This window comes from Agrilus planipennis, unplaced genomic scaffold, assembly GCF_000699045.2.
Source record: "Agrilus planipennis isolate EAB-ADULT unplaced genomic scaffold, Apla_2.0 scaffold197, whole genome shotgun sequence".
NCBI lineage: Eukaryota > Metazoa > Arthropoda > Insecta > Coleoptera > Buprestidae > Agrilus > Agrilus planipennis.
The window spans coordinates 399,743-421,489 of NW_020438945.1; the positions used below are offsets into that span (position 1 = coordinate 399,743).

At 32.1% G+C, this 21,747-nt stretch overlaps 2 protein-coding genes across 2 annotated transcripts in view; both read right to left on the reverse strand.

Annotated features, from left to right (window-relative positions):
• LOC108738777 (acyl-CoA Delta(11) desaturase) overlaps positions 1 to 4,247 on the reverse strand; it is a 10,173-nt gene extending 5,926 nt beyond the window's left edge. The window contains exons 1-2 of the mRNA XM_025974650.1: positions 3,262 to 4,247; positions 771 to 901 (exon numbers count right to left, since the gene is read on the reverse strand). Of these exons, the coding sequence (XP_025830435.1) occupies positions 771 to 901; positions 3,262 to 3,412 (282 nt within the window). The 5' untranslated portion in view covers positions 3,413 to 4,247. The remainder of the gene's footprint in view (positions 1 to 770; positions 902 to 3,261) is intronic.
• Positions 4,248 to 6,370: 2,123 nt separating this feature from the next.
• LOC108738799 (acyl-CoA Delta(11) desaturase) lies at positions 6,371 to 21,508 on the reverse strand. Its single transcript, XM_018472385.2, has 6 exons — positions 21,001 to 21,508; positions 15,293 to 15,525; positions 12,339 to 12,469; positions 10,790 to 10,995; positions 8,354 to 8,539; positions 6,371 to 7,670 (listed from the first exon to the last, which is right to left on the reverse strand). The coding sequence occupies exons 2-6, from the start codon at positions 15,522 to 15,524 to the stop codon at positions 7,355 to 7,357; spliced, it is 1,071 nt and encodes a 356-aa protein (XP_018327887.1). The 5' UTR covers position 15,525; positions 21,001 to 21,508; the 3' UTR covers positions 6,371 to 7,354.
• Positions 21,509 to 21,747: the final 239 nt, after the last annotated feature.

A 21,747-nucleotide genomic window follows, 5' to 3' on the forward strand; every position in this document is an offset into this window, starting at 1 on the left:
TGTATTTTAATTCTTTATACTTCGATTTTATTCAAAAAGATTGTATTTTTTTTTATTTACAGATAGTTTTTTGGGAAATATAAAAATACAAAACAATTATAATTAAATCATAATTTATGTCAAAACAATGATGCAAAGTAATATAACTACAGTAATTTACTGTTATAGAAATGTGCAAGATTTTCAACTACATTTAATAAGAAACTGTTTACTGACTTACTTATTATTAATTTTATTTCTACGTAATATTTGTGGTTTGTTCGAGGAAAGTTTTGAGTTTCAAGAAAAAGAATAATTATCATGATAAAAAACTTTTTCAGCATCTTTAAACATCTACATTGACAAAATATAGTTTAAAAATGAAAATTCATTTATCTAAATTAACGAAACCAAAACTACAGTTAAATTACAGCTATTTCTTTAAGCGGTCCTGGCGCCTCTACCAAAATTTTCAATAAAATTTTTTAATGTATAATTGATGGTAACATTTGTGTATCTTCATAAATAAATAGTTCGTATACATTATATACTTATTTTGTTTCTTATGTAACATTTATTTGGATTATTATTAAACATTAATATAAAATTAATTCCTAATCCAGTACAGATTACTTCAAGACTTCCCTAATTTGATTAGTCACTTGATTTGGAGAAACTACTCAAAGAATGAAATCAAATTGTATAGCTTTTGAAAACATCCATTTCGATTTTGCCTAAGATTTTTTGAATATATGGAATGAACTATGAAAAACAAAAAGCAATATTTTTACCTGACCAGCTAATGTTTGGCATAGCATGAGAAATACTTTGAGACCTGGTTCGGCAACATAACTTTGATGAGCCCATAATCTGTGAGCACCTGCTGTTACTCCTAATATACCAAATACTGTCAATACAATACCTGAAATCAAATCATTACAATGCAAAATAATTCAATATTTATTTTGTAATAAATTGTAGGTCTGTTTCAATGCTAGAAGAGTGATGTTTTATGTTCAGTCCTTTAACAATACCCAAGAACAACATAATATTATCTACTTATACTATGTGGAACAAAGCAGTAAAATGGCATAGCTTTCTTTTAAAGTAATACTTATTATCGAATTCGCCGTCCCAAATTGACTCTCCCGCCCGATAACAAAACGCTTTATCATTACATTCGGTTGTTTGCAACATTATCCTTTAATTATACACATGAACAGCATACTATTATCTACTAATACCATGTAGAAGAAAGTAGTAAAATAGTATAGCTCTCTTTTATACTAATATTCATTACCGAATTCGCCGTCCCAAATTGACTCGCCCGGCCAATAACAAAACGCTTTATCATTACATTCGGTTGTTTGCAACATTATCCTTTAATTATACACATGAACAGCATACTATTATCTACTAATACCATGTAGAAGAAAGTAGTAAAATAGTATAGCTCTCTTTTATACTAATATTTATTACCGAATTCGCCGTCCCAAATTGACTCGCCCTCCCAATAACAAAACGCTTTATCATTACGTCTGGTTGTTTCCAACATTATCCTTAAACTATACACATGAGCAGCGTACTATTATCCACTTATACCATGTGGAAGAAAGTAGTAAAATAGTATAGCTCTCTTTTATACTAATATTTATTACCGAATTCGCCGTCCCAAATTGACTCGCCCGCCCAATAACAAAACGCTTTATCTTTACATTCGGTTGTTTGCAACATTATCCTTTAATTATATACATGAATAGTACACTATTATATACTTATACCGTGTGAAAGAAAGTAGTAACGTACTATAGCTCTCTTTTATACTAATATTTATTACCGAATTCGCCGTCCCAATTTGACTCGGCCGGCCAATAACAAAACGTCTCATAATTACGGTTGGTTGTTTGCAATATTATCCTTTAACTATACACGTGAACAGCCTACTATTGTCTACTTATACCATGTGGAAGAAAGTAGTAAAATATTATAGCTCTCTTTTGAACTGATATTTATTACCGAATTCGCCGTCCCAAATTGACTCTCCCGCCCAATACCAAAACGTCTCATCATTACGTTTGGTTGTTTGCAATATTATCCTTTAACTATACACGTGAACAGCCTACTATTGTCTACTTATATCATATGGAACATAGTAGTAAAATATTATAGCTCTCTCTTAAATTGATATTTATTACCGAATTCGCCGTCCCAAATTGACTCGCCCGCCCAATAACAAAACGCTTTATCATTACATTCGGTTGTTTGCAACATTATCCTTTAATTATACACATGAATAGTACACTATTATATACTTATACCGTGTGAAAGAAAGTAGTAAAATAGTATAGCTCTCTTTTATACTAATATTTATTACAGAATTCGCCGTCCCAAATTGACTCGCCCGCCCAATAACAAAACGCCTTATCATTACGTTTGGTTGTTGATATTTATTACCAAATTCGCCATCCCAAATTGACTCTCCCGCCCAGTAACTATAAGCTGAACGTGTGGTTGTTTGCTACTTTATCCTTAAAATATATACATGAACAACGTACTATTATCTACTTATGCTATGTACAAGAAAGTAGTAAAATTTTATACCTCTCTTTCAAACTAACATTTATTACCGAATTCGCCTTCCGAAACTGATTCGGTTTAACAATAACAAAACGCTTTATCATCACAATGTTGCATATTTTACTACATTATTCATTACCTATGTAAAAAGTCATAATACGACTTGTTTATGCTACGTTTATGACATTTAAATGCTTTATCACGAAGAGTACTATAGCTGCGTAATTGTTGCATTTTCTTTTATAGCTATTTAATTGAATTGTTGCGAGCGTCACTGATTTATTTGCTTTTAATTGAAGGCGTAAATTACCGTCTGATTTAAAAAAAAGTATTCAAAGTGTAATTCGTATTCAGGCAGGCGGATGAAACTGTTGTGTAAGCAGACTGCAATTATTCTAATAAGAGACTTGATGCGATATCACACACACAAATAATGTCGACATACGTGAGTCCAATTTTTATCGGGTGTCGACCCTTATTTTGAAAGTTGTTTTATTCTAAACAGTCGATCGCCCACTCGTTGTAATATTAATTTATTGTCTCGCGGACGCGTTAAAAATGCTATTTTATAGGTACTGACAAATGAAAAATGAAAGTTTAAAACTAAATATTTTGTGTTAATTATCCTTAATTAATTATGTTTTCTCGTTTGAGAATTAATATCTATAGTAGGTACAAAATTTAAAAGCAAATTTTCTTACTTACTAAAGAGAGTAGTTAAAATTGAAGCTTCTAAGAAGACCATAAAAAGTCCGCAGACCATAAGTACATGGACATGAATGTAGAAAAGGACTTTAATCCAGTCTAGATCCTTTTGGTGATTTTCGGTATCACTAATCGTTCTATCGCTGCCCATTTTAATGAAAACTGTTACCAAAAAAGTTCCCGGTAAAACTCGGATTTGTATGCAAGAAAGAAAAAAATTCTTTTAGCGAAGACACAAATTTCACCGCGTCGCAGGTCGAGTGTCAAAGGTGTACTGAAGACATTATTATCGAAGTGTTAAGCAAACCATTGTTCGAAGTTGGAGGAAATGAAACTATTTTACATAGCCAATAGTTTCGGGGTCTACGTAAACAATACATTAACGAGTAAAGTTACAACACAATTTTTATGTTGCAACCTTGAAGTTAATAGAGAGCTTTTTTGTGTTTTCATTTTAGCTTTTTTTGGACGGTTTGGAGAAAATGTAACTCAATAACTTTCATTTTGATTAATGTCGCCGTACAGGCTTCGGTCAACTCCACAACGATAAATTGTTGCTGCACAACCATTACCTAGGTACAAATATGCCTTGAAAAATTGTAATCAATATCTACTTAACTATTAATTAATAAATACAGAGTGGATTACAAAAAACGTTCCACGTCATAACGTCATACTTTTTGGGACAAAGTTTCTTATTTGATTATCTATGTTTTGTTTTTTTATGTGGTATCCGATGATCTTTAAGACATACTTAGAACATCAATGTGACCAAAGCCGCGAGGGTAAAATATATCATGAAACATTGTATATACATTGTCAGGGGTACACAAAAGGATACAGGGTACTTTTTATCCAGAAAAAAAATACTGTTCCCTAAGCATATAAAAATTAGTTTTATGTGGTTGTCGATGATATTTGAAACATATCCAGGACATCAATGCGAGCGTAGCCGCGAGGGTAAAACCTATCATGAAATTTTGTACACACATTGTCAGGGGTACTGAAAAGAACCTAGGGTACCTTTTATCCAGAAAAAAAACACTGTTCCCGAGGGACAAAAAAATAGTTTTATGTGGTTTCGATGTTATTTGAAATATGTTTAGGACATCAATGCGAGCGAAGCAGCAAGGGTAAAACCTATCATGAAATTTTGTACACACATTGTCAGGGGTACAGAAAAGGATATAGAGTATTTTTTATCCAGAAAAAAATACTGTTCCCTAGGGATACAAAAATTAGTTTTATGTGGTTGTCGATGATATATGAAACATATCCAGGACATCAATGCGAGCGAAGCCGCGAGGGTAAAACCTATCATGGAATTTTGTACACACATTGTCAGGGGTACAGAAAAGAATCTAGTGTACCTTTTATCCAGAAAAAAATACTGTTCCCGAGGGATACAAAAATTAGTTTTATGATCTTTGACACATACTTAGGACAACAATGCAAGCGTAGCCGCGAGGGTAAAACCTATCATCAAATTTCGTACATATATTGTCAGGGGTGCAGAAAAGGATATAGGGTACTTTTTATCAAAAAAAAAAAATACTGTTCTCGAGGGATACAAAAAATAGTTTTATGTGGTGGCCGATGACATCTGAAACATATTTAGGACATCAACGTGAGAAAGTCGAGGGTAAAATCTAGTAGTTTATAAACTAAAATACTAAAAAATCTTTTAGGCCTAATAAGCACCATGTACACGAAGTTATTTTTCGTTTGTTATGACTTCTAGAAATTGAATTAGTTAAAGAGACGAGCATCAAATTATAAAAATTGACGTAGACATAAAAATTACTGAAAAATGTGTAACCTATTTAAAGGCCTGTAATTGAACGTTCAAAAACCTATTTTTTTTGAACGCGTGTACGTACTATTGTCGTTTTGGTATAATAATGAGTTCGTTCGGTGTCGATTTCTCTTAACCTTTCACCTCCGATTCTTTATAAAGAAACACAAACTCGATTTCAAATTGCAAAAACAGTTTCACTGCCAATTTTTTTTAAATTTCTTATTCGCTTAGGTAATTCACTAAACAATTACCTGCTTACGTTATTCTAAAATTGATATAATAAAAAAATAAATCAATATTGACAAAAGTTTGGCTTGTTAGGCAGTTTGTTGTAGATAATACATATTTTAATTTTTGCAATGTAGTCACAGTTAATATTGATAAGTTAAAATTAATATTAGATTTCTATTTATTTGTCATTATCATATTACAAATTGGGAAATATCATGTCTAGCTTTTATACAAAAACAAATAGGGGAAAATGACGCTTGTGATTAGTAAGTTTCACTCGATTTATTACCAGATTTGTTTCAACCAAAAGTAGCAGTATCTTGTACGGTTTGAAATTGATGCTTTAATCGACATAAATTTATCAGATTTAATAAGTAATAAATTAAAACCAAAAGTCAAGTATTAGTTTTCATCATTCTTTTTTGTTTCATTAGGGATTTTATATTACAAATTTAATTCATACTTTGTCCTACCTTTTATTGAAATGCAATTTAAGATAATAAATAATAATCAAAGCAAATGCTATATGTCTACTAGAAAAGTAATGAAAAAAGTAAACAGATAATTCTTCACTAAAACAGCGACGTATAACGGAATTCGTTTTATGATGGTACACAATTTGCGACTGTGTCACTGTATGTTGTGAGCAAACTAAAATGCCTGCTCAACTGTTACTTATTCTTCAACATTGAGGACCCCTGAAACAGCATTCCCTACCTCCAATGTAATGTTAATGGCTGAGCGGATCAATAATCTATCTTTGCTCAAACGAGCTACGAACGAATAGCCAGATCAATTCGCAAACAATGAACGCGTAATAGTACCTAAGTTAATTATTAATAATTAAAATAATTCATTCAATTTTGTACTATGGTGCCGCTTGGTTTGTTTTGTATAAAAATGTATGGGACTGTAATAATTCACTTGTCCTCATTAGAGATCTGTCAGTAGGAATAAATAGAAGCAGGCTGAAGAGGGTCTTCTGCCTTACCTCTCGGCTTTGCACCACGTGATAACGAAACAAGTTTCAGTTGTTTTTAATCATTTTTTAGAATGAATGAACGAATGAAACTACATGGCAACAGAAAATAAACATTTATTCGAAAGCACATTTACACATTTTCATCATCAGCAGAACAAATAAATAAATAATGTTACATACAAATCGTATAATGGAATGCATATCGCATGTAGATGACACATTGCTTCGACAATCGACACACACTCTTAAAAAAATCATGTTATCACTAACATGCTATTATATTATTTAAAATAACATTATGAACAACGTAAAGTTTTCATTACAATTGCACTTGTGATTACTGGTACAACTCTTTGGTTAGTGTAGTGTATAATATAGACGACAAAATTGCGTAGCTCTTGTTAGGATAATTCTTCGAAATCGTACACTTTCAAATACATACCCAAGTATTGCTCTATAATAAAGTAATCATTTTGTCGAAAAATATTTTTTTATAAACATTGGTCCTTCCTTTGCGTTACAGATCTAATCTTGTTACGTAAATCGAGAAATGACAAATTAATTTTTTTGTCTCCTTATACTTTTATTAAGCATATTACTGAAATTAAAAAGTAGAGACGGCGTAAAAGCCAAAGTAGAATTGAAAATGTGATTGCAACAACATCGAGAAATAACTAGTTTAAAACTAAAAATGAAAACAAAAAAAGCACTTTAAAAAAACCCGTTCGGCACAATTACCGCATGCGCCCTGTCTGATAGAGAGGCGCCTCCTATACGAGGGTTTGCAACACTTTTATAGGGAGTTCAGGGCGCAGGAAGAAAAACGCAATCCTAATAATCCTAGGACTACATACATATATGCGTTTCTTTTCCAATATCTGTGACAACTTCATCCTCCCTTAATATTTGGTCATCTCTGTTCATGCACTTAAGATCATCACGAAAATGTTTCTCTAACCGTCCCCTGTCCCTCATATAGGGGACGCCCCTCTATCAAATAGGACACATAATCTTTATGGCTTATACTGAAAGGAACATTGTAAAAGATTATCGGCGTATTTGATTAAAAATTGGAAGGGTACTCATTCGAATTTCTCAGCTTTAGGAGGTTGTAGGTCGTCTGCATCATCCTTGTCTGTACAATTGACGCTGCTACTTAAAATCTCGCTCCCATCACCCGTTTTTCGAGCCCTGTTCTCTATCATTTTATTCGAGGCGTATTTGAGATCATAAGCCCAGCCTATTTTCGCAAAAAAATCGATGAAAACAGTCGAAGGGTTAAATTTCGAGCCCAGTTCGCTTGTTCTGTAATCCCATGGGAACACGTGATGGTAGTTGTGCCAGCCTTCGCCCAATGCTGCTATAGATACACTTGCATTTTCTACGGGACTTATGTACCTGTAATTGTGTAGATATTATTTGTCTTTAAAAGAAAACCAGATTTACTTTAGGAACTACCAACTAGAAAGCAAATCACAAACTAGTGATGGTCAAAGCAAAACCAAGATCAAGATTGTCCCAGTTTTGGTATTGGTTTTGCTCTTGTTCAAATACTTCTAGTCTTGCGTGTTAAGTCTTGATCTTGCTATTTTAATAATTGTCATGATTTTTAAAGAAAATAGTGTCGATAGTTGTGTGAATAAAAACTAGAGAACTTCCCCTTCCTGTAATGCATAAATTGACTCTTGCTCTAGCGCATAAATTGACCTTTTGATGAACAAAATAGTAAAAGTAAAAAATATCGAAAAAAAGACAGTTTGTCTCTACAATTTCAACCATGTGTTATCCAGATATAGGAGTAAAGAACTCTTTACTAGTACAAACTGTCTAACTGATACGATTTTATGTAATTTTCTAATATAATTAAGTTTAATTTTACGCGTATGAGATAGGTATATGCTTTTAGAATGAGTAGTAGACTGCTCGGCGTTGACTCGTTCCAAAAACATAGCGTCGGTTAAGACCACTTGATGTTCAATGAACTAATATTAAATGAATGCGAATTTGGCCAGAAAAGATTGGAAATTGTCACTCCTTTAATGAGAAATTAATGAGTATTATAAATTATTACAGATATTTACCTGTCAAAAGGTTTTTGTCCCCACATGTGTGCGATACTATTGACACAAAATGCAATGTTAAGTGTTGTACCAAATCTCGTATTAAAGTTGATCCAATAGGAATTCCAAAGTGTTTCGTTCCAGAAATAAACAGGAATACTTACTGGTAGACATATCGTTAACAAGAAGAACAAAATTGGATACAATCTATAGGGAAAAAAGTAAGTATTTAATTAAACTTATATAAGATGTTTTATAATAGGATTTAATTACATAATTAATTACTTAATTTGCGTAGCTAATGACCGGTAATCTTCACTTAAGAACGTATGCATGTAACTTGATACAAAAACGATTATGATGTATCAAAAATAAATATTCTAACATGTGTTGTCGAGTGTAAATGCAGCAAATAAAACCGCAACGCTTTTAGAAGCGCGTGTCTTAGTTTTTTTAAAACAATCTACATATATTAATAGAACTGTTTAAAAATACAGTGCGTCTGTTTCTTATTAAATAAAAAGCATAGAACTTTACAAGAGAGAAGTCAATTTAAGTAACATGCATACATATAATTGCTCTACAAAAAATTAAATTTAAAATCACCGGTTGTAAAGATATATGGATACCGCTGTAGATCTTTATAGATATCATGTCTTACAATTGGTAGATTTTAGAAGAAACAAGATTTAGTTTATGAAACTTAAAATCGCCGATAGTAAAGATCTACAGAGACCTGTCCAGAAATTAAAAATCTCAAGATTTTAGAATAGAGAGATCTAATCAGATTGCTACAGTAATTGTGTAATTTACAAACAATAAATCTTCGACTGTGGAGATTCATAATCATTTCTCTAGATCTTCCTGGATCTCAAAATATCTACCAAAAGTTTTAAGTATAATCTTAGCAGATTTTAGAAGAAACTTAAAGAAATTAAACTTAAAATCGCTGGTAGTAAAGATCTACAGAGACCTCTCTAGATATTCAAAGATCTCAAAAAGCCTTTTGTAAGTTTCAAGTCTAATCTTTTGAGATTTTAGAATAGAGAGATCTAATCAGATTGCTACAGTAATTTACAAATACATAAATTTAAATCAATAAATCTTTGGCTGTGAAGATCCACAATCATTTCTCTAGATCTTCCTGGAACTCAAAATATCTGCCGTGAATTTTAAGTGTAATCTTAGCAGCTTTTACAATAAATAAGGAGATCTAATTTATGAAAAATTAAACTTAAAATCACCGGTGGTAAAGATCTACAAAGACCTCTCTAGATATTCAAACATCTCAAAAAGCCTGTAGTTAGTTTCAAGTTTAATCTTTGGAGATTTTAGAAGTAATAGAGGTATCTAATCAGGTTGCTACAGTAATTGTGAAATTTACAAAAAATAACTTTAAATCGATAAATCATCGGCTGTGGAGATTCATAATCATTTGTCTAGATCTTTCTGGATCTCAAAATATCTGTCGCGAATTTTAAGTGTGATTTTAGAATAAATAAGGAGATCTAATTTATGAAAAATTAAACTTAAAATCACCGGTGGTAAAGATCTACAAAGACCTCTCTAGATATTCAAACATCTCAAAAAGCCTGTAGTTAGTTTCAAGTTTAATCTTTGGAGATTTTAGAAGTAATAGAGGTATCTAATCAGGTTGCTACAGTAATTGTGAAATTTACAAAAAATAACTTTAAATCGATAAATCATCGGCTGTGGAGATTCATAATCATTTGTCTAGATCTTTCTGGATCTCAAAATATCTGTCGCGAATTTTAAGTGTGATTTTAGAATAAATAAGGAGATCTAATTTATGAAAAATTAAACTTAAAATCACCGGTGGTAAAGATCTACAAAGACCTCTCTAGATATTCAAACATCTCAAAAAGCCTGTAGTTAGTTTCAAGTTTAATCTTTGGAGATTTTAGAAGTAATAGAGGTATCTAATCAGGTTGCTACAGTAATTGTGAAATTTACAAAAAATAACTTTAAATCGATAAATCATCGGCTGTGGAGATTCATAATCATTTGTCTAGATCTTTCTGGATCTCAAAATATCTGTCGCGAATTTTAAGTGTGATTTTAGAATAAATAAGGAGATCTAATTTATGAAAAATTAAACTTAAAATCACTGGTGGTAAAGATCTATAGAGACATCTCGAGATATTCAAAGATCTCAAAAAGCCTGTCGTTAGTTTCCAGTCTAGTCTTTGGAGATTTTAGAAGTAATAGAGAGCTCTAATTAGATCCCTTTAGAAAATGTACTTTCACGAAAAATTAAGTTAAAATCGCCAGTTGTAGTGATCCATACAAGTCTCTGTAAATCTCTACAGAGCCCAAAATGTCTGAAGTTAATTTCATGCGTAGTCATTCGGACTTTTCAATGAAACAGAGATCTAATTAAGACCTCTGTCGTAATTAATTAATTCCCGGACTGTTTATTTTTACTGAATCACTAACCTTTTCTGCCACATAACAATTGGGTCGGCTTCGAGATCGCTCATATCCACAGCTGCTCTTTTGGCTACTACGTCAGGGTGAGGTGTCAATACTAACCACCCTACGTGGGAAAAAAGGAATCCCCTTCGGGCATCATGGGGATCGGCATCGGTTTCACTATATTTGTGATGAACCCTGTGGTCTAATGCCCAAGCATAGACGTGTTTCTAAAATGTTTTGTTTTTATGGTAAACTTGCTAACGTAAAATGGATACAAAAGAGTATAGATAGGTACTAAATATTATTAATTATTTGGGATGATTAAGAATATAGTAATTAATTATCGTTATGGAGATTCATGGATCTCGAAATATCTGCCGTTCGTTTCAAATAAAATTTTTGCAGATTTTGGACAAAATAGAGATATCCAATCAGATGTGCTTTTTACGAAAACGTAACTCTAACTCATTATTTATGTATAGATGCATAAAAATCAATTTAGATCTTTAAATTTTTAAATGTTTGCCGTGAGATTCAAGTGTAATCTTTGGAGATTCCGAAAGTAATAGACAGATCTAAACAAATTACCGAAATAAATGTACAAATTATAAAAAAAACATAATTTTAAATCATCGATCACAGAGATTCATAAAATCATTTTTATAGATCTTCATGGATTTTCAGATATTAATTCCTTGAAAACAAGAAACTTCTTAAAAAAACACGAAACTTATAAACCCGTACGTTTTATTCTTTTTGATTTTGGATCCAGAAATAAGACGATGACAAATACGTTTTCTAAGAAAAACAGAGTGATTTTATGAGTTACAGGATTTAAAATAAGGAAAAATTTTGTTAAATTATCTTCCTGCTGCATGTATTTAGAATAAACAAAATTGCTTTTAGATGTGCACGCATTTTCATGGACATCGACGGAGTATATTTAGGGAGTAATAAATAAGATCGTTAAAAATCCAATTGGCACTTTATTGGTGAAATTTTATCACTTGTCCCGATTGTAATATCTTGTGTGACGTAACTGCAGTATTTTCAGATAAAAACAGATCCTGTACCAGGAAACCCTTTACTTTTCACAACAATTTATTGAAATAATCATTATCTCGTCATGAACGTTTCTTTTTAGATGTACTTAGTAAAGTTAAGTATTAACATTTTGTCATACGTTACACAATTGACTCTGGCATTTTCTATGCCACAATATTGTAAAGTTGAAGTAATTGACTTTTTTAGAACTTTCAGGCATGCTGATTCTTATCTTAGTCGATATTCATAATACATTTCGAAAATAAATAAATTAAGCACTGAAAAAGAATGGCGTGTGTTCACATATTTAGTTATTTAAGCAATTCTCGTATTTTTAAATATTGCTAGAAATATATTTATAATGTTTCGAACTAAAAACGACTTTTGTGATTTGATTGACTGTTAGTTTTAAAATTTACCAAAGCTGTGCTTCTAAATTTGTAAAAAAAAAAGTGTACACTCGAATTACCATCATCCACATATGTTTACTTTTAAGCGTGCATCTGTTAATAAGTATTTTACTCACTTGACCTGTAATTGTAAAAAGAAATACTAGAATCAGTCTAAGAGGCCATTTGGCCTTATAGGCACGGTGTGACCAAAGTCTATGAACCCCCGCTGTGATTCCAAACCCTGATGTATAGATCGTTGCTATTGCTAAAACAAAAAAGTTATAATACTACATCAGAAATATGTATAAAAATTTATAATAAAATAATTAAATCAAAATTTCCTGTTATTAAATTTTTTTTGTTGTTTTAATTTGTAATAATCTGGATAGGGATGAGAACCCAAAAATTAATTTTTAAAGCCAGTAGACTATAAAAAAGGTACTGCCCTAAAATGGCCTACATTTACATCGTGTTTATGGCATATTTGCTTTTCATTTAGCTTGTCGGCAAGCAAATAAGGGTAGGTAGTTTGGTGGTTACTCATAACTTCTATTCATGGATGACAGGTTGACCTAAATAATTATCATGTAAGTATGTACATAAATTCAGCCCGGTTTTTCTTTAAATCTGAAATGTTATTAATCAGGGGCAGATCTAAAATTTCAAAAAGGACCGGGCTCACAATTTTAGTCCTTTTTTCTAGAAAACTGAGATAAAAGGACTGGACCCACAACAATTTTTGTCCTTTTTTCTAGAAAATTGAGATACAAGGACCGGGCTCTCAACAATTTCAGTCCTTTCTTCTAGAAAATTGAGATAAAAGAACTGGGCTCAAAACAATTTTAGTCCTTTTTTCTAGAAAATTGAGACAAAGGACCGGGCTCAACAATTTCAGTGCTTTCTTCTAGAAAATTGAGATAAATGGACCGGGCTCTCAACAATTTCAGTCCTTTTCTCTAGAAAATTGAAATAAAAGGACCGGCCTCTCAACAATTTCAGTCCTTTTCTCTAGAAAATTGAAATAAAAGGACCGGCCTCTCAACAATTTTAGTCCTTTTTTCTAGAAAATTGAGATAAACGGACTGGGCTCAAAACAATTTCAGCCCTTTCTTCTAGAAAATTGAGATAAATGGACCGGGCTCTCAACAATTTCAGTCCTTTTCTCTAGAAAATTGAAATAAAAGGACCGGCCTCTCAACAATTTTAGTCCTTTTTTCTAGAAAATTGAGATAAACGGACTGGGCTCAAAACAATTTCAGTCCTTTCTTCTAGAAAATTGAGATAAATGGACCGGGCTCAAAACAATTTTAGTCCTTTTTTCTAGAAAATTGAGATAAACGGACTGGGCTCAAAACAATTTCAGTCCTTTCTTCTAGAAAATTGAGATAATCTTCTAAAGATCTTTGATAAACGTAATAGTTTTAAATAATACGTATTACTATAGGAATTGATTAATTCTCATAAAAGATCCCTGGATAGAAAGTTGAATTTTGGTTTTCCTGATCCAGATGAGACCGGATCTGTACCCCAAACCCCTCCATCCCGTAAACCCGTCACCGGCTAAATAATCAATATGTGTAAAAAACAGTTATTACAACTGAATAAATAATACTAATTTAAACAAACTTTAATTCTTTTTAAATAAGCGTTGGTTTGATAATATAATCAATTTTGTCATTATTGATAAATTAAATTGTGGGTAATTATTTTTAGCATAAAATTTATCATCAAAGTTACGTACATATATATTAAAACATGAATTTTCCGTTAAAAAGATGACTTAGCTAAAAAAGGCCGATAATGACTGTAGTAATTGCAATATTTATGACTATACTAGCAACACATTACTTTTTCACGTTTGTAAAATAATTTTTTCATGTCCAATAAGCTTTTTAATATTGTCATCATCTTTTATTTCACGCACGAAATCTTGCGTTGCTTATGCATGTGGAAATATGAAGGACAAATGAATTCATCGCTACTTTTACTTTTCCTTTTTAACCTATTTCGAATTATAACCTCTCAATGCTACCTACGATTGCGAAAAATAATGCAGAATTATGATTTATTATCGTTGTTATTAAAATATTGACACTTACTGCCCAAACTGTGATATTATATCAACTGGCTTTTGCAGAACAGCTGTGATTAATTAATCGATATTGTGTATGACGTGCTGATGGAAACTAATAAGTCTCAAATTGCGATCTAGTTCTAGTAGGTTCTATAAATTACTAACCAATAACTTTATGCTCTTTGTTACTTATTATTGGCGGTTGTAAAGGAAATTAATTTAAATTATAATCTTTGTTCAAAAAGACACAACAATAAAATTGGATAAATTCATAATCTAGTTTTTTTTGTTTTAATTTATAAAAGCTACCAGTAAAAACAAAAAACTATTTTCCTATAAATCGATATAAGCCAACTTAATTTCTGAAGATGCTTCTGGGATGCGAAACAAAATTGTGACGCTGTGTATCATCAAGTAATGAAGTGAAAGCAAACAAATCACAAATTGCAAAAATGAACAGTTTTAATGGAACATTTTTCGATTGCATGACTGGTTTCGGTCAGGAGGCGTCAAAGTTCAGCAATATTGATTTGGCTAATTACCCAAACGTCTGATTTTGATGATTGAAATTCAATAGGTTCTAATATGCTTAACAAGAATATAAAAAAATGTTTACAACAACAGTTGAATTCAGTACGCATCGAATTAGTCAAACTACAGTCTTAAATTTTTACGATTGATGATGAAAAAGTTTGGCCAACTTGGTCGTCCCCTTGTGGAAAAACAAGCTATAGAAACGAAAAATATTCTGTTAAAATACTGGACCAGGAAATCTTTCATTTTATTTCGGCAATAATCTCAAACAGCCCAGCAATTTCTATTAAGAGTGATTTTTTTTCTTGTTTGAAGTTTGTTCATTCGAAGCCATTTTTAAAAATAGGATATGTCTATATCTGTATGTAGTTTGATCTTTTTTTAAAGAACAGTTTTACTATAGTCACTTTTATTACCATTAAAAATCGAAAACAAAATTCTTTTGTTGCATAATATGCCCCTTAAAGAAAACTAACGTACCAAACAACGAAGTGGCTAGTTTAGCTGACGTAAGCATGAGGTATACACCATAAAGTAGTCCAACGTGTATATACACTTGGGCGATGAGGTCTGGCCATCGTATATGTGGAATGAATTTTTCTTTAGGTTTTTCTGGAAAGGTCGAGGACGTTTCTAATCGACAAAGGGGATCGGTGGAAATAGGGTTGGCTACTGTGGCTTCCTGAGGCACATTTTCTTTTCCTTCGGTCATCCTGTAAAGAAAATTGAATTAAACAAAAAATATTTCTCGAATATTCTTCTGCTTCTCAAACTGTGGGCTATTGGATAAGAATAGGGTTGCCATCCGTCCGGGTTTCCCCGGATTTGTCCTAGTTTGGAGGTCATCCGGGGAGCGTCCGGGTTGGCCTTCATTTGTAGTCCGGGTTTAAAAATTTAAAGTCTTGAGCCGCCCGCGACATACCCATTGTGCTCGCACACCACGATCAACCGACGAACCGAGTCGCTATATTCACCGTACCCCCCCACCCCGTATAACTTATTTTTTTTAGGTTTCATATTTTTATAAGGTTTTGTTTTCATAACAAAGTACATTAATAATTCGAGTTTTATTTTAAGGATAAAAAATGTAACTGATTATTAAAACAATTTATAACAAAGTGTAATAAGATTCTGTTTTGTTAGGTACATGTAAAATGATGATAAAAAATGACTAAATTTAATTTTAAGGTCTGAAAATGAATAAAAAGTTGATTTATGACATTTTCAACGCTTTTTATTGCACTGACTATGTTTAAAAAAACCTCTGACATGTCCGGGTTCTGGACTCTGAAATCCGGGGTTTTCACGCGTCTTGTTCTGGTTTCCAAATTTTAGAGATGGCAACCCTAGATAAGAAGCATGCAGATTGCAGATAACCGGGTAGGTGCAAAAGAAATAATGCCCGTCTATTGTTAATTGAAGAAATGTTTGTACAGGTGATTCCTTTTCTTATCTCTACTGTTTGGTTATGATAGATTAGTAAATTGTACTAACTAACCGATAAAAAAATATGTGTGAGGTTACTACTATCACCACAAATTTCTGAACGCATACAGAGATGACAAATTTTAGATATAAATAGAGCTATGGGTTACGTAAGAAAGTCGTAAGAAACATTAAAGTTATTACTCATTGTAGGAGAGGTTTCTCGGATATTGTAGGTATATGTTTGTGTGGGATGATGCAGTCAAAAAGATGATATCATCCAGCTAATACGTTTAATTTGCATTGCTAAATTTTTACCGAAATATACCGGTTTTCATTTATGTACAAACTTTTATTCATAGTTAGTACCTACAAAACAAGTTATTGCATCTTAAACAAATGACCCTATTGTTTCAATCTTATGACACTGGTGCGTAAGGTCATAACAGCAAGTCCCATTCACATTATTTTAATACAGGAGAAACGCTTTTGGGTACTTCATTTCTACCATTTAATGATACTGGGCGGGAAGACCCTTTGTCAACATTGGGACGAAAACCTGGAGGATGGCGAGGGCTATCTTGGGAGTAGAAAAGGTGAAGACTAAATGAAGGCACAAGAGATATCAATGATCATATATGGAACATTACCATTGCTGCTCTATTATTTACCTTAATGATCCAAGGAAACCACAGAACAATTTAGACCGGGGCAGATAGACCTGGAATCGAACCGGCGTCTACCTGAATGCTACGCGATCGTCTAAAAACCTACAGTTCATACCGCTCGGTGTTTAAAATACTTAAAGTTTTTCTTTTTATACCTTCATCTCTTGAGAAGCCACGCCCATCTTCGCCCCTTCTACTACACCACATCCCCTCTCTCAATTATTCACATATATAAGCTGTGACTATAAAATATGTGTGCAAATACACACGAGAATACTGCTGGACGCCTGGTATATACAAAGAATTATTTATAAACAATGAATACCATGAAAAAATGTAGCTTCAGTGATAAGCCAACAAATTCAGTCAGCATAGAAACAACATGATGTATTGCTAATTGCTATTGGCAGATCAACTCTTTCATAATTTTATACATGTCGCTGCAGCCAATAATAAAAAAATTACACAACACATTTATTAGTTCAACATAGCCCAAATTATTAAATGCCTACGTATTTATATGACATGTACTACCTAGTACAAATACACAAATATTACAACGAAAAACATCAGTGGTTATTTTGAACATGTATATTTATGATTATTTACATAATACTATTTAATAAATTAAACGTTTTAGTTGCTAATTAACCCATGCGGCAATTGGGTCGATGGTAGTCGAGATTTGGCGAATACGACAAGAATAAATTGAAGTCAGTAAATTATATTTGGCTTTTAGCGATTTGTGAAACACTTCTTGACAACATACTGTATGTTCCCTGATAATGAGACGCACGCAAACGTTTTTTGAAATTATGCAATGTAAAATATTAAGTAATGTAACTGTGGTTCAAATGATACCTAGTACTGGACTGATTATTTAGATTTTAATTGTATATGAAGTTGTAAAATCTTTTTCTCAAATTGTCACACGTAGTCTAAATGGTCTTTGGAGAATTAATATAAGTCGATTGGTATGTATTGGTACTTATTAGGTTAATTGCTGCAATTTAAGGATGCTTTTAAAGTCCATTCGGAATGCTTTGCGAGATCTCTAACTGCTGTTAATAAAAATTCGTGAATCTTATAAACACTCAATAAATCACTTAATAAACTTGTCAATGAAAGCTCACAAAGTGCTGTCATACTTATTAAAGCTTTTGATAAATTAAATTAACTTGCCTATTATTCTAAACAAAATTTGAAAATTAATAAGTTTCTTGTTTTGCAACTGCGTATTATATAACTATTTCTTGTCTCATACGCGGTGATATGTTGCTAGAACGCTGCAACAAAAATCTTGAATGTTTTAGAAATCGCAAAGTCTGCAACCTTAGGTCTATTGTTAGATAAACCACGCTAGAAATCTTATCTTATTCGTATCTAAAAACTACAGCTTAATAAGCAATTTCGGAAATACTTATGTGACTGTAGAATGTTTGCGGAAATATTAACATGAACATTTGAGATAGTTAATTATTCAATATTGTTTAGAGAACTCGAAATATATATGGAATACCAGACTGTTGAAGGACACACAGAAATATGTAACACTAAGTTAAAAAAGGATTCGTATGGGTGTTACGCAAGGGAAAATTCTTGGACCTCTATAACTTTTGAATTCTGAATAGCCAGATGGAGATTATGAAGGAGGTTAACAAAATCAAAAGTTCATTGGGAAAACAATACAAACATGAACAGTACAAGAACATACTAAGTATCAATAACCATGACAACATTTGATTGACTTGTGAATTGTACAAAGATCAGCAAAGCATGTGGTAGGTGTTGACGATAAAACATAATTTCAATTTTTTCTATTTGATAATTTAAATTGAATAGAAGTAAATGCGAAGCGAACTGTTCAAATAAATAATTCAAATACTTAATCTTTCAAAATTGCTTAGAAAATTCAAACTATATATGGAATACAACACTGTTGAAGGACACAGAAAATATGTAAATGTAAGTTAAAAAGGATTCGCATAGGTGTTTCGCAAGGGAGAATTCTGAGACCCCTATAATTCTTAAAGAGCATTAATTTCCTGTTTTAGATAATACCACAGGAAGAAGACATGTACCTGCCACATATGAATGCATTATACACGATAACGTCGTGTTTGTTATGCTTTTAGAATTGTTTTTTTAATACACTGCCTCTTCCGTTTCCATCTAATAATTTTCGCTGGTTCTAGTCTTTCGAAATGTGAAAATAGCCGTAAATATATTCACATGAGTCACTTTTACCAAAAATTCTAATAAAAAATTAATCAAGATTGATTATATGGATTTATTACTCGTTTTATTTCTTTGTAGTGTTTCGCTTTCCATTTCAATTTTTTTCTGGTAAAGAAATTATTGATAGCTTTTCCAATCAACACTTGTTGTTAGTTCGCTTCGAGTAAATTAAATGGAAATGATTACAGTGCCGTTAAAAAGTTTTGATGCATCTATCCCGATACTTAGCTATAGGGTGATTTCCCTATAAAGAAACGTTTTATTCCTCAACAACATCCCTTTCTTTTTCACTTATTTATCGCACGTTTAAATGAAACTGTAATAGAATATTTTCTACCAAAAAAATCAAAAATGTTTGTATGCTTCTTTTACTTATTTGATTTTTCTCTTTTTTTATATTTAGTCGTATTCTTTTAAGTCTTCGGGGAAGTACCAAATGTATTAGGGATTTCGTAGCACTGGCGCAACACAACAAACAAATATCGATTTTTAAAGTCGATGAAAAATATTCGTATCCATAAGCGAAGATTTAGTTTGTTCTTCAGTATTTACACATAAAAATATAATTGTGGATTTCTTTAAATTTTTTGACATTACTGTACCTAATTATAAAATTTATAGCTCTATTGTTATAAATATAAAGGACCATAAAATGTTTGTTCCTACGCACCTTGGGTATATCAAACTGTAACATTAACCTATTACGACTAAGGACCTTCAACCAGAAATTATATTCTTTATATGTATATTATACATATATCTAACTCTAATTACTCAGAAGGTCGTTAATGTGGTGTATCTATAATGCGAATTAAATGAAAAGACAATAAAACAAACACCTACTTGGTGTATCTATTAATGTACATATGTATGCATCTATTACATTTGGGTGCAGTTATTATAAACAAATTATTGTCCTACTAAAACAACACATCAAAAATGTGGTAGGTTCGTCGTATAGGTACTCCAAAAGTTTATTGAAATATGTAATTATTAAGTACTTATTGGGAATGCCACCACAAGTTTAAATATTTGCATATACGTATACCTATGTATCTAGTCACGCTAATGATAAATTATATAACAGCATGGGTTGAAGGTAAAAATTCAATAATTATTGTTTTTTTTTTTAGTATGTTCAATACAACAGAGAGTTTATATAAATTAAACGCACAATATTTGTGTTTATAATATATAATAGGAATATTTTTTATTTGATACTTCAAATTAAACATACAATTATTATTTTTGTACGAGTTCAAGTTGTTACACTGGTTTTTATACGTACAACAGTTCAATTAGCGCTATGTACTCTACTTTTTATAATTACAAACTATCTCCATCCCAAATTAGCTTTGACTCTCCTTATCTCGACCCTGTACTAACTATTTTATCACTTACTAAAGATTATAATATGTAAATAGGTATAACACATCCGTCTACAGTTCTTATCTATTTTTTTTGTTGGTTCTTGCAAGGATTGGATTTTTGTCTTATTTTCGTTATAAACTGTAGGTATTTTTGCCTAGAATTATGCAAAACTTTTCCTTTCGATGTGATTATTTATTCGAGAAAGCTCTCACAAACATGATGTAATGTCTATCAGAAAATTGAATTAATCGTACTGACTGTGTCGGAGATTATTAATGGATTTTTCGTTTTAGATTAGATTTTTCCCATTATCCTTCTGTTATATTAAAGAATTTAACAAAAATTTAATTTTAAATGATGTCCCTATTACAAAAATTCGCAGAATTTATTAGGTGTAAAAATTGAGTAACATGTTACACATTTCTTGTGTGTTACAAATCAACCCTATAGAGGTAAAGCACATGGTTTTGCCCCACTATTTCTTACCTGTTGATAGATAATGTCGTCCGGTCCTGAACAGGTAGAAAGAGGAGATAAATATCCACAACAAAAAGAGAAATCGCCGCAAGTGCCTCAACGAGATGTACTAGTTTTTGTAGCTAACGGTAACAAAACTAGCTTGACGTTTCGGTATAAAAAAGAGGTACTCATTCCTCCGTCGAGTTTTCACTTTCAATAACAATCGTATTAACACATGGATTCGATGCGTCGAGGACGTTGTCCGTCGGCGTCGCCGTTTCGGTTCGGTGTTAAGACGATATAATCGATAAGCGTCGAAACGCAGACCGACGCCAGCTTCGCACAACTAACAACTAACGAACTAACAAGCAGGCTTCGTAATACGACTCCGCTACACACACAATAACATCACATCACAGCAGGCGTGTTGTAGAAGTAGCTTTCGACATCAAGAGTAGAACAAACGCGAGTTCGTCATGACGTAACACCATGATGGAATTGGGTGTTGGTGGCTTGCTCGCTTGGTATCAGAAGAATCCACGAGCAGAGTATAGCAACACTCCCAACGTACGTAACAATCGTAAACGTAATCACAATTCACAGCAAGAAATATGAGACCGCGTGGTAGAGCGAGTAATGGCCCCGTTAAACGCATTTGACCTTTAAATCTAGGCTTAGGATTAGTTTACTAGTGCATACTTCAGAAACTGTCCAAAAGTTCGCATTCTATCTAAATGCACCTACGATTGTTTCATAGGAAACCGTCGTTCCAAT